At 64.1% G+C, this 18,459-nt stretch overlaps 2 protein-coding genes across 2 annotated transcripts; both read right to left on the bottom strand.

Moving 5' to 3' along the window:
• Positions 1 to 312: 312 nt before the first annotated feature.
• Positions 313 to 3,874, bottom strand: LOC147412601 (leukotriene B4 receptor 1-like; the record flags this gene model as incomplete). The annotated part of the gene is given in 6 exon segments (XM_086481196.1): positions 313 to 384; positions 1,406 to 1,567; positions 1,570 to 2,442; positions 3,226 to 3,353; positions 3,439 to 3,674; positions 3,812 to 3,874. Coding segments are annotated over 6 exon segments (1,534 nt in total), but the record flags the coding sequence as incomplete, so codon positions are not given.
• Positions 3,875 to 8,616: 4,742 nt separating this feature from the next.
• Positions 8,617 to 16,016, bottom strand: LOC147412600 (ADP-ribosylhydrolase ARH1-like). The gene is made up of 7 exons (XM_086481199.1): positions 16,006 to 16,016; positions 15,668 to 15,891; positions 12,557 to 12,655; positions 12,350 to 12,455; positions 10,021 to 10,100; positions 9,756 to 9,939; positions 8,617 to 8,989 (listed from the first exon to the last, which is right to left on the bottom strand). Exons 1-7 carry the CDS (start codon positions 16,014 to 16,016, stop codon positions 8,617 to 8,619), a joined length of 1,077 nt encoding a protein of 358 aa, XP_086337325.1.
• Between the last annotated feature and the right edge of the window lie 2,443 nt (positions 16,017 to 18,459).

Raw genomic sequence — 18,459 nt, 5'->3', positions numbered from 1 at the left:
TCTGGGCGGAGGAGCGAACATCAATAAGCCTGTCAAGCCCGCGGCACTGTTTCCTAAAGTCGAAAAGTTCAGACTTCCCTTGACTTTTTCGAGGATTTTTTTTTTTTCTTTTAATGATTTTTCTCTGGCAAGTTGCCTTATCTAACAGAGTTTTGTGGTCTGGTTCTCGGTTTCAGTCGTGATTCTCTAATTCCTGAGATATACGGCACCTTTTGTTCACGAGGCCCGGTGATTACTCAATAAACACGCGGCTCCTCTGGACAAACAGTGCCGTGTGTCCTTGCAAAACCACTCTCCTCCTTATCTACTCACTGTTTAGGTCTGTGGTATCTTGTACCAGCCGGGGGTAAACGGCGCTGTGCTTTCGTAAAGACACCGATAATCCTACCAGGACGGATGGAGAGAGGGTTGGAGGGAGGGGTGGAGAGATGGGGAGGGATGGGGAGAGCTGGAGGGAGGAGAGGATGAGGGAGGGGGATGGAGGGGGGGTTGGAGGGAAAGATGGAGAGATGAAGTGGGGACGGATGGAGAGGGCCAGAGGAGGGCTGGAGAGACGGAGGGAGGGAGGGGTGGAAGAAGAGACAGAGGGATGGAGGGATGGGTGGAGAGCTGGAGAGAGACACAGAGAGCGGGAGGGAGGGAGAGCTGGAGGGAGGGATGAAGGGATGAAGTGGGGACGGATGGAGAGGGCTGGAGGGAGGGCTGGAGGGACAGAGGGATGGGTGGAGAGATGGGGAGACACGGAAAGCTGGAGGGAGGCGGAGAGGGATGGAGGGAGGGATGAAGGGAGAGATGGAGGGAGGGCTGGTGAGATGGAGGGATAGAGGGATGAAGGGAGAGATGGGGAGGATGGGGGGGATGGAGGGAGGGATGGACAAAGGGATGAAGGGAGAGATGGAGGGGGGGGAGGGATGGGGGGATGGAGAGATGAAGTGGGGAGGGAGGGAGAGAAGGGTGGAGGAGGGGTGGAGGAGAGACGGAGGGACAGAGGGATGGGTGGAGAGATGGGAGACACGGAGAGCTGGAGGGAGGGAGGGAGAGGGATGGAGGGGGATGAAGGGGCGGGTGGGTGGGTGGGTGGGGAGCTGGAGGGCAGGAGGGCGGGCAGAAGGAGGAGGAGGAGGAGGAGGAGGAGAGGCCCGTCGGCTGGACGAGGGCTGGGCAGGCGGTGGGGAGGGAGGGCTGGGGGGAGGGGCAGCCGGCCGGGGGGAGGGGCGGCGCTGGGGACCAGCCGCTCTGCAGAAGGTGCCCCTGCCCCTGCTGGGGGACATTGGGCCTTCGGGGGCCCCCCCTGGCCCCACGGCGAGACGGGGTGGGGGGACAGTCGGAGAGACGGGGATGGGGGGAGCTTCGCGCTGGGGTCCCCGCCCTCACACCCTCCCCACCTCCCCCTCCCCCACCCCGCCTTCCGTCGTGGTCCCCTCCTCCTCCCTCCCGTCCCTCCCCTTCTGCAAGGTCCCCTTGGCCACCCGGGAGCTGCCGCCGCCACCTGAGGCCTCGAGGAGCCGGGGCAGGAGGGACCCCCCGGCCCTCTGGCGCAGCCTCCGCCCGGCGCAGGCGTAGAGGAGGGGTTGATGGCGCTGCTGAGGAAGGCCAGGGCGGTGGCCGGAGGCCGGATGGCTTTGGCCACCCCGTCCAAGGTCCCGTTGCCGCCGCGGGCGACGGCGGCCACCTCCAGCAGGCTGGCGAGGTGGTAGGGCCCCCAGGCGGCGGCGAAGGCGCCCACCACGGCGGCCACCAGCCGGAAGGTGCGAGCGCCCGGGGCCAGGCGCGTCCGGCGCAGCCGGCGGATCAGCAGCCCGTAGCCGGTGGCCACGGCGGCCAGCGGCAGCGCCCACCCCACGAGGGTCTCCAGGAGGTTGTGGAAGACCAACCAGGCGCCCGCGGTGTGCGCCCGCCGGCAGTGCCCGCCCTCCACCCGCCGGAAGGTGATGGACGGGGCGGCCAGCGCCAAGGCCAGCGCCCACGTCACTGCCGCCACGCCGTGGGTCCACGGGCCGGCGCGGCCGCCTGCTGTCAGCACTGCCGCCGCCGGCTTGGAGACGGCCAGGCAGCGGTGGAGGCCCAGGAGGGCGATGAGGAAGACGCTGGTGTACATGGCGGCGGCGCAGAGGTAGTGGCAGGCGCGGCAGAGGGCCAGGCCCATGGTCCAGCGGCCGACGCTCAAAGCCCGGAGGTAGACGGGGCCGGTGAGGAGGGTGGCCACGTCGGCCAAGGCCAGGTGGAAGACGAGGAGGACGGGGACGCTGCTGCGGCGGCGGGTTGTGGCGCAGCTCCAGAGGACGACGGCGTTGCCCGGCAGCCCCACGGCCAGCGCCAGCACCAGCAGGTCAGCCCCACCCGCCGCGCCAGGGACGGGGGCGGACGTGGCGTTGAGGGGGGACGAGGCGTCGAGGGGGGACGAGGCGTCGAGGGGGGCGGGGGCATCCTGGCGGCGGAGGGCTGCGGGGAGGGGGGCACAGGAGCCTCCGGAGGAAGGGGCAGGTCTCCCTCCGGCCGTCCCTCCATCCCTCCGTCCCTCCCTCCCTCCCTCCCTCCCTCCCACTCTTCCTCCCACTCTTCCTCCCTCCAGCCCTCCATCCCTCCCACTCTTCCTCCTCCCTCCATCCATCCATCCCACTCTTCCTCCCTCCCTCCCACTCTCTTCCTCCCTCCATCCCTCCCTCCCTCCCTCCCACTCTTCCTCCCTCCATCCCTCCCTCCCTCCCCCTCTTTCTCCCTCCCTCCTCCTCTCCACCCCTCTGACCCACCTCCCATCTCACCCCATCCCCAGGCCCCCTTCCCCCCTCCCCCATCCCACCACCCCGCCTTCCTCCTTCCCACTCTCCGAGGTCTCCTCCTCTTCTCCCTTCATCCCCCTCGGCTCCTCCCCTCCATCTTGACATCTCCCGGACATCCCAGTTGCCCCTCCCAGATCTCCCATTGAACCACCACACCCACTCCGCCCAGTTGCCCCGATCTAGCCTCCCAGTTGTCCCCACTAGCTATCCTGGTTGTCCGCCCAGAGCTTCCAGTTGCCTTCCAGTCCTCCCAGTGGGCCACCACCCATTTCTCCCCCATCAAACCTCCCGCTGGGCCCCTAGTTGTCCACCCAGATCTCACAGTCACCCCCCAAACCTCCCAGTTGCCCTCCAGACCTTCTGGTCACCCCCCTGCGCCCCCAACGCTGAGATCCTTCGGGTGCCCCCCGAGACCCTCCCACCCCACCAGCCTCCCCGCCAGTACCTGGGGGACTCACATGTCCCTTCCTGGGAGCCCCCAAGGTCTGGGTGGTGGACCCTTGGTGTCCCTGTCCCCGGTCGGGTGGCGAGTGGTGGTGGCCGTTGGGTGCCACTTCCCCCTCCACCCAGCCCCTGACAGGAAACGCAAGAGTGAGGCAGGAAAACCACCGAGGAGGAGGAAGGAGGGGACATGTGGTGGGGGGAGGGGACGCCGGACCTCAACTTGTCCCCCGGGAGGGGGAATGACGGAGGTGGTGGCATTGTCACCAGGGCTGGGAGACCCTCCAGGAGGTCCTCCAGGATGGGGTGGTGGTGTTGGGTTGCTCCATCACACAGCGGTGGGGGCGGCGGGGAGCACGCCGAGGCCAGGGAAGGTCTTCTCCTGCGCGGGGTGCGGCCAGCAGGCCCGCTCTTCCTGCCGTCCCTCCACCCGCCTGTTGCAACCTTTGGGCCCTGGCCCCAAAATCAGGGGCGACCCCCAGCAAAGGCCCCCCAAAATGGGGCGACCCCCACTTGAGAAGGAGACCCAGTGGCAGTGATGGCCCTCCATAACCCTCCACCACTCTGAAGGAACCGCTGTTCCCCCTCACGCCGTTGTCCGAGCAGAGAGAACAACGACTGGGGACGTCTGGCAACGGGAGCCGACCTCCCATGATGTCATTGACCCGCCAACGTGTCTCAAGACTAGGAATGGGCGGCGCCGGCCACCTTCTCCCTCTGCTGTGGTGTCCTCGTCCCTCCAAACTCATGGGGTTGGACCCAAGAAGAGGTTCTCTCCAAGCGGCACCTTGCTGCGATCTCCGGCCCAAGGCTTTCGGCTGCCCTTGGGGCGAAGTTTCCCCAGGACTCAGGAAGTCCGTGCGGTTTTGAGGGAAAATCAAACCGATATTTTTCTGTTATTTCCTCTTTTCTTTCCATGCGGGCAGAGACAGGGCTTCAAACAGAACAGGTTTTCATCGTAATCCAGACGTTTCCTGGGTTATTCCGGGGTCAGGGATGGCTTTTATCAGCAAAGGCCACGGTAGAAGCACTTGGGTCGTCTTTGTCTTGGAGCCCCCTTCCAGTGAACGTCTCCTCATGAAGAAATGAAGGAAGAAAATTCTCACTAAACCCTTTTTTTTTGAGGTTGACCTGAGAACACCCCGCGGAGAAGAAGTGCTTGGGCCTCAGCGGGATGTCTTCTCCTCAGGGGTCGAGATCCCCTCACTTCAAACAATTTTGGAGCCTTTCTATCACTTTACACCCTGATCCTCACCCCTTCCTTCACCCTGTTTACTTCCCCAAGCAGCCCAGAGGAACATCAGGACTGGTATAACGGCACTGGTGGATTATCGGGCCACCAACAGGATGCAGTGACACAGGACTCTGTTAGGGAGGCCACAAAAAAGCAGCCACAGCCTCTACAGATTCAATTTTTCCAACTTTTTCTCCTGGCCATCCCACGATTGGTGTCCGACATGTTTTCCTCCACCATTGATCGGGAGGATGCACCACGTTTCGCTACGTTGTTCCATCCCTGCCTCCCAAAAACTCTCGTTTTCTTCCAGGTTTGGGGCCCAAACACGCCCCTCAGAAGGCTGCTTTGGCCACAACAAAATCTCCCCCACACCCATGCCACGTGCCCCCACCCCCCACATGAGCTCCCCCCGTGGATGCATGTAACACCTCTAGCGCAAACATGAAGGTCCCTCCAGTCTTCAAGGGGCTTGGGAAGGTTGGGGGTGGAGGACATCCCCTTGCAGAGCGACCATCACGGCTGAGAGGAGGCCTCTCAAGGGGTCTTTAGGGGGGATATCCCGGTGGGCAGCACGGGGGGCAGCAGAGCTCAGCAGAGCTGGCCTTTGGGGACAGTGTCGTGGAAGGACGGGTCCTTCCTTGGGAGGGGGCTCCGTCGCAGCCCTCAGTCGAGACCACCGTGGTTTAACGCCGGCTGGGAACCTCCTGGGAGGAGCGGCCACCCAGAGGGTCCTCGATGGGCTGGAGAAAGGGGCTGGCAGGAACCCGCATGAAGCTCAACAAGGAGAAAGGCCAAGTCCTGCCCCCGGCGGGCGGAACAAGCCCCAGGCACCAAAAGATGGCTGGGACCACCCCGCTGGGCGTCCCGGGGGACACCAGGTTGACCACGAGGCAGAGACGTGACCTTCTCACAGAGGCCCCGTAGATGAGAGGCATGGATGTACCGGAGAGAGGCCAGCGGAGGGCCGTGAAGATGGTGGAGGGACTGGAGCGCCTCAGACGTGGGGGGGTGGGACTGCTCAGCCTGGAGAGGAGAAGGCTCCGGGGGATCTAAGAGGTGAGTACGTGGTTTAGTGGTGGGGTTGGCGGTGCTGGGTCAACGGCCGGACCCAATGAGCTCGAAGGGTTGTAGGTCTGCAGGGGGGAGGGAACCTTCTCCGCGCTGCGCGGTCAGAGAAGCAGAGACGTCCTTTAGGAACGACGCGCCCCGGGGCCGTGGGATCCTTCCCAAAGATGTCCGCCTGCACGTTGCCGTCCGCAAATATTTATACATTGAATCCATACAGATTCAGTCTATACAATGCATATTCATTGTCATCCTCTCCGTGATCGGTTCCTCGCTTCTCGCTTCTGGCGCAAATGAGCGCGCGGCCTCTGTCGCAGGCTTCCGTCGTTCCCTTGGGAGTGGGGGGTATCGTTTGGGTAGGTGGTCTGTGAGTCGGAGGTCTCGACCACTCCTCGAAGGGACCGTGTTTGGTCAAGGAACGTGTCCTTGGCTCGCAGGCTCTGGGCTCGTACCTGCTTTGGTCACGACTCAAAGATGACACACAACGGGCACCGTCATCAACCCTGCCTAGCAGACGTCTTGGACGAGAACCCACTGTCCTTGTTTCTAACCACCAGCAGGTTATTGGTTAATAAACACCGTAGGTCTGGGACTTTACAGGGGGATCCCAGCAGCTTTGGCAAGGCAGATTTTCTTTTACATTGGGTCATTTCTTGCATTTGAGACTCATCTTCCCCAAAGAATCATTAGTCTCTCCTACTAATATCCACTCATTAGAGTTCTTGATATTCAAATCCAGAGGGGAAGACTAAGGGCATTTCCAAGCAGTATCCCTAGTGCTTGGCAGGTTTCCAGTTCCTCTGTTTTTTTTAAACTGGAACCACCCGCTGAGTTTTCTGTGGTTACGAGCCTCAAACACACACACATACTTCCAACCTTGTCAATGAGGCTTTGGAGCCCCACACTGAGGGTTTGGAGCCTCGGAGTGGAACGGTATGTCCTAAAACAAGCCACCGTGTGCCAAAAGCCAGGCTTGGGCCCTCAAAGTGAGGGGGAGGCTGTCAGACATGGGCTTGTGACCCGCTGCGTCTGATCCCCACAGCGACCCGTCACCTTTGGGGAGGTCAGCAGTGCTGGCGCGCTGTGCCTTTGGCCTGTCGCCCTCTGGGGGTTCACGCCTGGGCCCCACAACCCCTGGGAGCCGTTAGCTGTGGGGTGTTGACCCGTGGCGGTGGTTAACACCGTGGGCCCACCGTCCCTTTCGCCCGTTGCCCTCACAGCCAGTAGCTCAGTGCGGGGGTGGGGGTCATGTGGGCACCATTACCCCTTGGGGTGCTTAACCCTGACAGCCCAGCACCCGACAGACCCACTGCCCTTGGGGGTGACGCACTGGGGCAACGCACTGGGGCACGTCTCCTCTTGGCCCAACCTCTTCCTGGGTGGTTCAGGCTGGTGACCGTCTCCCCTCCGGCCCGTTATCCTGGGTGGCTTAACCCCGGGTGACCATCGCTCCTTGGGCCTGTCACCCTTAGGATGGTTCCACACATCGGGGCCCATCGCCTCTCGGGCCCGTCGCTTTTGGGGTGGTTGACCCTGGGGGCCCATCAGCCTCGGGGCTCATCGCTTCACTTGGGGTGGTGGGACCTGGTTTCCTGTCCCCTCTTGGGCCCACCAGCCATGAGGGGGTTTGCCATGGGGGTCCCCCAACCCTCGGGCCAAGCACCTTTGAGGGGGTTGATACTGGGGTCCCACTGCCCTGGGGTCTGTCACCCCTGGTGTCGTTCACCTCAGGGGGACATCACCCTTGGGGCTGTCACCCCTGGGGGCTCCACACCATTTCAGCCTATCACTTTTGGGATGGTTGACCCTGTGGGCCTGTCACCTCCGTGGGGTTGATGGACACTGAGGGGTTATCACTCCTGGGGCCCACTGTCCTCTCTGTGGTTAACCCCTGTGAGTGTCACTCTCGGGGTGGTTTGACCCTTTGGGCCCATCACATCTAGGGCCCAGTGCCCGTGGGGAAGTAAACCCTGGGGTCCCATCACCCTTGAGGTCGTTAACCCTGGGGGCCCACCACCCCTGGGGTCGTTAACCCTGGGGTCCCATCACCCTTGAGGTCATTAACCCTGGGGTCCCATCACCCTTGGCATTGTTAACCCTGAGGGCCCACTGCCCCTAGGGTCATTAAACCTGAGGGCCCACCACCCCTAGGGTCATTAACCCTGGGGGCCCATCACCCTTGGGGTCTTCAACCCTGGGATCCCATCACCCTTGAGGTCATTAACCCTGGGGTCCCACCACCCCTGGGGTCGTTAACCCTGGGGTCCCATCACCCTTGAGGTCATCAACCCTGGGGTCCCATCACCCTTGAGGTCATTAACCCTGGGGTCCCATCACCCTTGAGGTCATCAACCCTGGGGTCCCGCCACCGTGGGGGCCCACCACTTTTTCCTCCGACGGACCAGGGGGCTGAGGTGCCTCTGAAGGTGACCGGGAACAGCAGCACACCAAGGCGGCCGTCCCCACCCTGGGTGGCACTTGGGGGGGGGGGGGGGGGCGGGGGTGTGGCAATAGGGTCCTGAGCTCCTTCCTCTCCACTCGGCGCTGAGGAACCCGCCCTCTGAACCCCAGGCCCAAGTCCTGGGCCACCAGCGCGAGAGCGACGGGGCAGAGAGCCCGGTCAAGGATGGTCCGTGGCCGGGACCCTCTTGGAGGGGCCGCGTGAGCCAGAACTGCTCGGCCTGGAGCGGGTTGGGCTGTGGGGGGCGTCCCCCGGTGGGACCTCAGCGGTGGCCGTGACGGGACAAGCAGCGCAGGGCACAGACTCGGGAGGACGGTCCTTTACTGTGAGGGTGACGGAGGCTCCTCAGGGAGGTTCTGGGGTCTCTGGCTGCAGAGCCCACCTGGAGGTGGCTATGGTGGTCTCCCCGGGGCTTGCCTGTGCCCCCCGGCACCCCTCGAAGTGCCCCGCTTCCCCCCCAGGGGCCCTCCCGAGCACCCCAGGACCCTGTGAGGGTAACAGGTGACACCTGGCAACCCTCCCGAGCCCCTCCAGGACCCCGCGAAGGTCTCTGCTGCACCCTGGGGACCCCCCCCGGGGTTTTCCCAGGAGGGGGACAGCAGGTGACCCCAAGGACACGGTGGGGAGGGGGCTCAGCGCCTCGCCCAGGCCAACGCGTGGAGGCGGTGGGCGGCATCGCGCAGCCGCCCGCGGTACTCGAGGCGCTGGTGCAGCCCCGGGGGGACGGGGGCCAGCCCCCCCCGCAGCCCCCAGCACCCGGCGGCGATGGTCCCCGTGGAATCGTTGTCCCCGCCGTGCAGCACCCCCCGGGCACACAGCTCCCCCCAGGACCCGCCAGCCGCCAGCAAGGCCTCCAGGGCCACCATAGGCGCGTCGTGGCCACTGCGGCCTGGCCATCCCTCCAGGGCCCAGCCCAGGTACACGGCGTCCCGCTCGGCCGGCGACGGGAGGGACGGCACCCGCGGTGGGCCGCGGCCCTCCAGGAGCTCCCGGGATTCCAGGTACCTGCGGGGACATGGGGACATCAAGGCGACTGGGAACACCGGAGGACATGGGGCCACTGGGGCCACAGGGGCCACTGGGGATATTGGGGTCACCAGGGATATAGGGGTCAGCAGGGACATGGGGACACTGGGGTCAGCAAGGACATTGGGGTCACTGGGGATATTGGGGTCACTGGGGATACGGGGGTCAGCAGGGACATGGGGTTCAGCAGGGAGTGGGGGTACTGGGGTCAGCGGGGACACCAGAGTCGTCAATGTCACCAGTGACGATGGGGTGACCGGTGACACCGGGGGTTGCCAGGCTGTGGCTCTCCAGCAGCCCCTGTGACACAGGGCACCTGTGGGGGCACTGGGGCTGACTGGGACACCCAGGGGCACCACGGCAGTGGGTGCAGGGGGGACATCGGTGACACCAGGGACACGAAGAGCACCAGGGACCCCAGGGACACGGGCCGGGGGGTGGGGCGTGGGGTGGCCCCGGGCCTCGTTCCCACAGCTGAGGACAGCGGCTCCGGCAGGGCCATGGGGACACTGGGGCAGCAGGGACAGGACAGGCACTGGTGGCCCTGCGGACAGACTGGGCACCGGGGTCAGAAGTGACACAGGTGATAGCGGGGCAGGGGGTGCCGGGGACAAGCAGTGTGAGCGGTGACACCAGTGCCACCAGGGCAGTGCGCCACCAGGACTGGGAGAGCACCTCGTGGGCCCCCGTGACACCCCTGAGCCCCTCCCAGTGACCCTACGGAACCCTCCCAGTACCCCCTCACCGGCGCCAGGCATCCCCAAAGAAGGGCCAGGCAGCAGCGTTGTCCTCCACTGCCACCCCGGTGCCCTCCACGTAGTCCCACGCCAGGGGCAGGACCCGCAGCAGCTCGGCCCCCCAGCGCTCCGGGGGCTCCCCCCGAGCCCCCAGGGCCCCAAAGAGGGCCACCGCCAGTGCCCCCAGGTACCCTGTGGGGACAGGGGGGTTCAGTGGGGCTCCCATGTCCCCTCCTCCCCTGTCCCCAACCCCTCCCCGTGCCCGGCACCCACCGGTGGGGTGGTGGTGGGTCATGCGCCCGCTCTCGATGCTCACCCGGATCAGCGTTGGCAGCTCCCAGGCGTGCGGGTACCTGCACTGGCGTCAGCCCTGTCCCTGTCCCCCCCCCTGTCCCCTCCCTGTCCCCATATCCTCAGCCTCGTCCCTCTCTCCATCCCACCACGCTTGTCCCCTCTGGTCCCATCCCCCCTGGTCCCACCACCTCCGTGTCCCCTCTCCTCTGCTCTGTGACCCCCATGTCCCCTCCTCCCCATCGCTGTCCCCAGGCCCTCTGTCCCCTGGGGCTCCCTGGCCCCGCTCCCCCAGCTCAGCCATCCCCAGCCCCACTGTCCCCACTGTCCCCAGCCCCAACATTGCCATATCCCCCAGCCCCGGTCCTTGTCCTCTCTGGCTCCAACACCCCCATGTCCCACTCCCCCTCTGCATCCCCGTTCCCCCACCTCTTACACACCCGTGTCCCTGTCACCCCATCCTCATCACCTCTTGTCCCCGTCCCTCCAGTCCTGACACCCCCATGGCCCAGCCTCCCAAGCTCTAGCACCCCCTCGTCCCCGTCCCCATGTACCCCCATCCCACCTTGTCCCTGTCTCCCCATGTCCCCAGCCCCCCCCAGGTCTGATGGCCTTGTGTCCCCATCCCTCCAGCTCCGACATCCCCATGGCTCCATCCCCCCCATGTCCCCATCCCCCCTGTCCCTGCAGCTCTGACACCGCAACGTCCCCATCACCTCCATGTCCCCATCCCCTCTGTCCCTCCAGCCCTGACACCCCAATGTCCCCATCCCTTCCATGTCCCCATCCCCCCTGTCCCCATCCCCCCATCCCTCCAGCCCTGACACCCCCATGTCCCCATCCCCTCCATGTCCCTCTGGCTCTGACACCCCCATGTCCCCATCCCCCCCCATGTCCCCATCTCCCCTGTCCCTGCAGCCCTGACACCCCAATATCCCCACTCCACCCCCATGTCCCCATCCCCCCCGTCCCTCCAGCCCTGACACCCCCATGTCCCCCTCCCCTCCATGTCCCCATCCCCTCCATGTCCCTCCAGCCCTGACACCCCCCATGTCCCCATCCCCCCCATGTGCCCATCCCCCCTGCCCCTCCAGCCCTGACACCCCCATGTCCCCATCCCCCCCATGTGCCCATCCCCCCTGTCCCTGCAGCCCTGACACCCCCATGTCCCCATCCCCTCCATGTCCCTCCAGCCCTGACACCCCAATGTCCCCATCCCCCCCCGTCCCCATCCCCCCCTGTCCCTCCAGCCCTGACACCCTCATGTCCCCATGTCCCCCATGTCCCCCTCCCCTCCATGTCCCCATCCCCCCTCTGTCCCTCCAGCTCTGACACCCCCATGTCCCCATCCCCTCCATGTCCCTCCAGCCCTGACACCCCCATGTCCCCATCCCCCCCATGTGCCCATCCCCCCTGCCCCTCCAGCCCTGACACCCCCATGTCCCCATCCCCCCCATGTGCCCATCCCCCCTGTCCCTGCAGCCCTGACACCCCCATGTCCCCATCCCCTCCATGTCCCTCCAGCCCTGACACCCCAATGTCCCCATCCCCCCCGTCCCCATCCCCCCCTGTCCCTCCAGCCCTGACACCCTCATGTCCCCATGTCCCCCATGTCCCCCTCCCCTCCATGTCCCCATCCCCCCTCTGTCCCTCCAGCTCTGACACCCCCATGTCCCCATCCCCTCCATGTCCCTCCGGCTCTGACGCCCCCATGTCCCCATCCCCCCCATGTGCCCATCCCCCCTGTCCCTGCAGCCCTGACACCCCCATGTCCCCATCCCCCCCATGTGCCCATCCCCCCTGTCCCTGCAGCCCTGACACCCCCATGTCCCCATCCCCTCCATGTCCCTCCGGCTCTGACACCCCAATGTCCCCATCCCCCCCGTCCCCATCCCCCCCTGTCCCTCCAGCCCTGACACCCTCATGTCCCCATGTCCCCCATGTCCCCCTCCCCTCCATGTCCCCATCCCCCCTCTGTCCCTCCAGCTCTGACACCCCCATCTCCCCATCCCCTCCATGTCCCTCCGGCTCTGACGCCCCCATGTCCCCATCCCCCCCATGTGCCCATCCCCCCTGTCCCTGCAGCCCTGACACCCCCATGTCCCCATTCCCCCCCACGTTCCCATCTCCCCTGTCCCTGCAGCCCTGACACCCTCATGTCCCCCATGTCCCCCTCCCCTCCATGTCCCCATCCCCCCTCCGTCCCTCCAGCCCTGACACCCCCATGTCCCCATCCCATCCCTGCCCCCCCCCCCCCCCCAGCTCTGACACCTCCCGCCCCCGTCCCCGCGGGTCCCCCCCACGCCCCCACCTCAGCCCGATGGCCAGGCTGCGCATGGCGGCCCCGCAGCCCGTGCCCCCGGGGTTGAAGGGGATGCGATAGCCCTCGGGCTCCCCGGGCCGCAGCTGCGAGGTGCCTGGGGGGGGGGGGGGGGGGGGGGGCGGCATGAGACCCCCCTGTGACACCCCCCCGCCTCCCCCAGACCCCCTGTGACACCCCTCACCTCCCCCCGCTCACCCAGGAGGCTGGTGGGCCCCGGCTTGCGACCCTCCATGTCGCCCATGGCGGCCACGTAGCGGCGAGCCAGCTCCTGCAGGAGGGGTTCCCCCTCCAGGCCTGGGGGGGGGGGGGGGGGGGGGGGGGGGCAGTGAGCACCCCCCAGGGCCACCCGAACTGGAGGGGATGGAGAGGCCCCACGCACCTCCCCAAAACTAGAGGGGATGTGTGACACCCCCCATGGACCCCCAAAAGTGCAGGGAAAAGGGGACACCCCCCCCCATGTACCCCCCCCAAAAGTAGAGGGGACACATGACACCCCTCATGGACCCCAAAACTGCTGGGAAAAGGGGACACCCCCCCTGCACCCCCCAAAACTCGACAGGATGTGTGACACACCCTACGGCCCCCCCCAAAACTACAGGGGACATGTGACACCCCCCATGGACCCCAAAAGTGCAGGGAAAAGGGGACCCCCCCCATGTACCCCCCCAAAAGTAGAGGGGACACATGACACCCCTCATGGACCCCCAAAAGTGCAGGAATAAGGGGACACCCCCCATGCACCCCCCCAAAACTAGAGGGGACGTGTGACACCCCCCATGGACCCCAAAAGTGCAGGGAAAAGGGGACCCCCCCCATGTACCCCCCCAAAAGTAGAGGGGACACATGACACCCCTCATGGACCCCCAAAAGTGCAGGAATAAGGGGACACCCCCCATGCACCCCCCCAAAACTAGAGGGGACGTGTGACACCCCCCATGGACCCCAAAACTGGTGGGAAAAGGGGACACACCCCCCATGTACCCCACAAAACTCAAGGGGATGTGTGGTGCCCCCCATGGACCCCCAAAAGTGCAGGGAAAAGGGGACACCCCTCTGCACCCCCCCAAAAGTAGAGGGGACATATGACACCCCCCATGGACCCCAAAACTGCTGGGAAAAGGGGACATCCCCCCTGCACCCCCCAAAACTCGAGAGGATGTGTGACACCCCCCATGGACCCCCAAAAGTGAAGGGAAAAGGGGACCCCCCAATGCACCCCCCCAAAAGTAGAGGGGATGTGTGACACACCCTACGGACCCCCCCAAAACTAGTGGGGAAAGTGACACCCCCCATGGACCCCCAAATTGGAGGGAAAAGGGGACATCCCCCCTGCACCCCCCCTAAACTACAGGGGACATGTGACACCCCCCCATGGACCCCCAAAAGTGGAGGGTAAAGGGGACACCCTCCCTGCACCCCCCCAAAACTAGAGGGGATGGACGTGTGACACCCCCATGGACCCCCCTAAAACTCGAAGGGATGTGTGACACCCCCCATGGACCCCCAAAAGTGGTGGGAAAAGGGGATACCCCCCCTGCACCCCCCCAAAACTAAAGGGGACCTGTGATGCCCCCCATGGACCCCCAAAAGTGCAGGGAAAACGGGACACCCCTCCTGCACCCCCCCCAGTGGGAGGGGAAGTGGGAACAACATCCATGAAACCCCCAAAACTCAGGAGAAATGGGAAATCCTCCTGAGCCCCCCAAATTGTGGGGGGAGGGAGAGGTAACCCCCTGCTGAGGCCCCCGAAGTGGGACAATAGCCCCCCCCCCCCGCCCCCGCTACGGGAGGGAGGGGAACGCAAATCCCCCCCAAACTGGGGGGAAAAAATAGGATCCCTCCGAGGGGACATGGGGAACCCCCGATTTTGGGGGTGGGGGAATAGGGAGCCTCACTGGAGCCCCAAAAAGGAGGTGGAATTTGGGTGCCCCCAAACCCCCTCCAGGCCTGGCCAGGGCCCCCCAAAAGCCCCCCACCCCCCCCCCAAGACCCTCCAGTTTGGGTCAGGGGACCCCTGAACCCCCTCAGAACCTCCCTGAGCAGCTCACAGGTAGAACAGGGACCCCCAATCTTCCCCAGGGACCCCCCTCCCCTACAACCATGGAGTATGTTGGGGACCCCTCCCCCACGAAGCCCAAGGTAGAACGGGGACCCCCAAACTTCCCCAGGGACCCCCTACAGCAATGGGGTATGTTGGGGACCCCCACTCCCCCCCACGAAAGCCAAGGTAGAACAGGGACCCCCAAACTTCCCCAGGGACCCCCTCCCCTACAGCCCAGGGGTATGTTTGGGACCCCCAACCCCCCCCCCCCCTCAAAGCCCAAGGTAGAGAGGGGACCCCCAAACTTCCTCAGGGACCCCCTCCCCTACAGCAATGGGGTATGTTGGGGACCCCCACTCCCCCCCACGAAACCCAACGTAGAACAGAGCCCCCCAAACTTCCCCAGGGACCCCACCCCCACCCCCCAATCCCCCCCCCCGAAGCCCAAGGTAGAATGGGGACCCCCAAATTTCCCCAGGGACGCCCTCCCCTACAGCCCAGGGGTATGTTAGGGACCGCCAACCCCACCCCCCCCCATGAAGCCCAAGGTAGAATGGGGACCCCCAAACTTCCCCAGGGACCCCACCTCCACCCCCCAACCCCCCGCAAAACCCAAGGTAGAACAGGGACCCCTAAACTTCCCCAGGGACCCCACCTCCACCCCCCAACCCCCCGCAAAACCCAAGGTAGAACAGGGACCCCTAAACTTCCCCAGGGACCCCACCCCCACCCCCCAACCCCCCCCAAAACCCAAGGTAGAACAGGGACCCCTAAACTTCCCCAGGGACCCCACCTCCACACCCCAACCCCCCCCCAAAACCCAAGGTAGAACAGGGACCCCTAAACTTCCCCAGGGACCCCACCTCCACACCCCAACCCCCCCCCAAAACCCAAGGTAGAACAGGGACCCCCAAACTTCCCCAGGGACCCCACCCCCACCCCCCAACCCCCCCCAAAACCCAAGGTAGAACAGGGACCCCCAAACTTCCCCAGGGACGCCCTCCCCTACAACCCAGGGGTATGTTGGGGACCCCCAATCCCCCTCCATGAAGCCCAAGGTAGAACGGGGACCCCCAACTCCCCCCCCCCCCCCCCCCCGGGAACCCACAGGCAGCCCAGGGGTGTAACAGGGACACCTCCCCCCCCAAACCCCTCCGCTGTGGGGTGCAACGGGGCCGCCATCCCCTGGGGACCCTCCGCTGCACCTGCGCGGTGCGATGGGGACCCCCCGTGCCCCCCTCTGTGCCCCGCTCCCCCCCCCCAACCTGTGGCCAGGCCCTCGGCGGTGGCGAGGTGGAGGACGGTGTCATCGCTGACGGGCCACTCGGGGGGCTCGAGGGCGAGGGCCTCCAGCCCCCCCAGCTCAGCCAGCTCGGCGTGGATTTGGGGGCCCGAGGGGCAGTACTCCCAGCGAGCCCCCCGGTACCCCAGTGCGTCCCCCACCCCGCTCAGCACCATGGCCGCTTCGTAGGCTTCCACCGAGGGCACCCTGCGGGGGGGGGGACACACACACACAGGGTCGGGATGGGGGGGGGGGGGGGGGAGCTTCAGGGGGTCTCCAGCGATGTGGGGGACACACACCGGGGACCCCCGGGGCACTCACGTCTCCTCCATCATGGCGGCAGCTGGGGACGTCCGTCAGGTTTGGGGACGCTGGCCAGGGTCGGGGCTCGGGGCCAGCGCTGGCCGGGGGCCCTTAAAGGGGGGTGAGGGCCTGGGGGGGGGGGGGAGGGGGCAATGGTGGGGGGGGTGGGCTCTGTCCCTGGGAGGGCAGCAGGGAGGGGAAAGGCTCCAGGGCACCCCAAAAAGCACTGGGAGGGGGCTGAGGGGCAGCCAGAGGGACAGGGAGGGGACCCAAAGTGGGGGCTGGGGCGACCCAAAGCGGCGTGGAGGAGCCAAAGGGACCTGGGAGATGGGGGACCCCCCAAAGGGACCTGAGGGGTACCCCGCAAAGGGGCAGGGAGGCACCCAAAAAGGGCCGGGGGTTACCCAAAGGGGACACCCAGAGCGGGGGGAGGGTTTGGGGTACCAAGGGGGGGGGGTTCGAGCGAGCCCCCGGGGCAGGCAGGGACCTGCTGAAAAGGAGCATCTCCACGGGAAAAAGTCTCCCCCGAATATTTTCCCGCCTTTATTTCACTGGGGTCGGGGCAAAACCACAGCCCCGAGCCGTATTTTGGGGCAAGATCCTCCAAAACGGCCATCGCACCCCCCCCGCTCGGGCCCCTGGGGTCAGCTCTGACCCAAAACCCACCGCGTTTTTTAAAAAAAAAAGTAAAATTATGGGGTGGGGGCAGCGAGCGGTGAAAGGATCGTCCTTAAATTTCAGAGCCTTCCTCGTGGGGTTGGGCAGCAAAGCCCCGAGGGCGCCAGTCCCGGGAAAAATGGGGTTTCTTTTGGTTTTTGGCCCAAATTGTGAGGCTGTTTAGGAAAAATCCTGTTGGGGGAGGTGCCAGACAGTGGGAAGTGGAAGCGAAATAGGTGAATAACGAGGGTTAAAGCTCCTCGTCCATGTGGAAAAGTTAAAAAAACCCAGCAACCGGTCTAACAAAAAATGACAATTTTTGAGGGCTTTTTTGCTTCAACCGTGCCGGTTTGGCCTGGGGCGGAGTGAACTCTCCTCCCACTGGCTGGTGCGGGCTGGGCTCGGATTTGGGATGAAAAATGCCGATCCCAGCCTGATGGCTGACCCAGTTCAGGATTTTTTCAGTCGTCCCCGCCCCCCGGTGGGGGGAGGTGGCTGGGAAGGGTGGGTGGTGGCTGGGGCCCAGGTCAGAAGGTGCTGAGCGAGGGGGTTGTGGGTCGCTTCTCTTTTCTGTTTTTTTTTTCCCTTTTTTGTTATGTTCCTTTTCCCTACAGTTCTATTTTAGTTATCAAACCGTTCCTACCTCAAACCCACGAGTTTTACTCATTTTTTTTTGATCCCCCACCCCACTGGCAAGCAGCTCTGTCGCAGGAATCACCTGATTTAGGATTTTAGCTGCGTATGCTTGAGGCTCGTAACCACAGAAACCTCAGCGGGTGGTTCCAGTTTAAAAAAAAACAGAGGAACTGGAAACCTGCCAAGCACTAGGGATACTGCTTGGAAATGCCCTTAGTCTTCCCCTCTGGATTTGAATATCAAGAACTCTAATGAGTGGATATTAGTAGGAGAGACTAATGATTCTTTGGGGAAGATGAGTCTCAAATGCAAGAAATGACCCAATGTAAAAGAAAATCTGCCTTGCCAAAGCTGCTGGGATCCCCCTGTAAAGTCCCAGACCTACGGTGTTTATTAACCAATAACCTGCTGGTGGTTAGAAACAAGGACAGTGGGTTCTTGTCCAATGCGGAGATGGGAGTTTGGAGAATCCAGGGAAGACTCAATGTGAGTTATGCCAGGAAGCTCTAATTGTGTTATACATACATCAGTCATTTCCTTCTGCCTATCGCTTTGCTGTTAATTCTAACATGTTCCGCCTCATACGGATGTTGGTTCCTTATTTTCTATAACCTAATTCCTCGATTCTGACCCTCAAGGTTGACGCGTCCTTGAGGCCTACTATGTTCGTTTAGACAAGCTGCTCGACAGAGTTTTCTTTGTGCAGGCCCTCTCGCATTCCACGCCCGTTTTCAGCGAGCCACGCTCCCACAGCCCAAGACGTCTGCTAGGCAGGGTTGATGACGGTACCCGTTGTGTGTCATCTTTGAGTCGTGACCAAAGCAGGTACGAGCCCAGAGCCTGCGAGCCAAGGACACGTTCCTTGACCAAACACGGTCCCTTCGAGGAGTGGTTGAGACCTCCAACTCACGGACCACCTACCCAAACGATACCCCCCACTCCCAAGGGAACGACGGAAGCCTGCGACAGAGGCCGCGCGCTCATTTGCGCCAGAAGCGAGGAACCGATCACGGAGAGGATGACAATGAATATGCATTGTATAGACTGAATCTGTATGGATTCGATGTATAAATATTTGCGGACGGCAACGTGCAGGCGGACATCTTTGGGAAGGATCCCACGGCCCCGGGGCGCGCCGTTCCTAAAGGACGTCTCTGCTTCTCTGACCGCGCGCGGAGG

This window comes from Leptosomus discolor, unplaced genomic scaffold (assembly GCF_034619465.1).
Source record: "Leptosomus discolor isolate bLepDis1 unplaced genomic scaffold, bLepDis1.hap2 HAP2_SCAFFOLD_28, whole genome shotgun sequence".
Lineage (NCBI taxonomy): Eukaryota > Metazoa > Chordata > Aves > Leptosomiformes > Leptosomidae > Leptosomus > Leptosomus discolor.
Note: the sequence above shows the minus strand (reverse complement) of the source record. Positions and strands in the feature narration are given on the sequence as shown.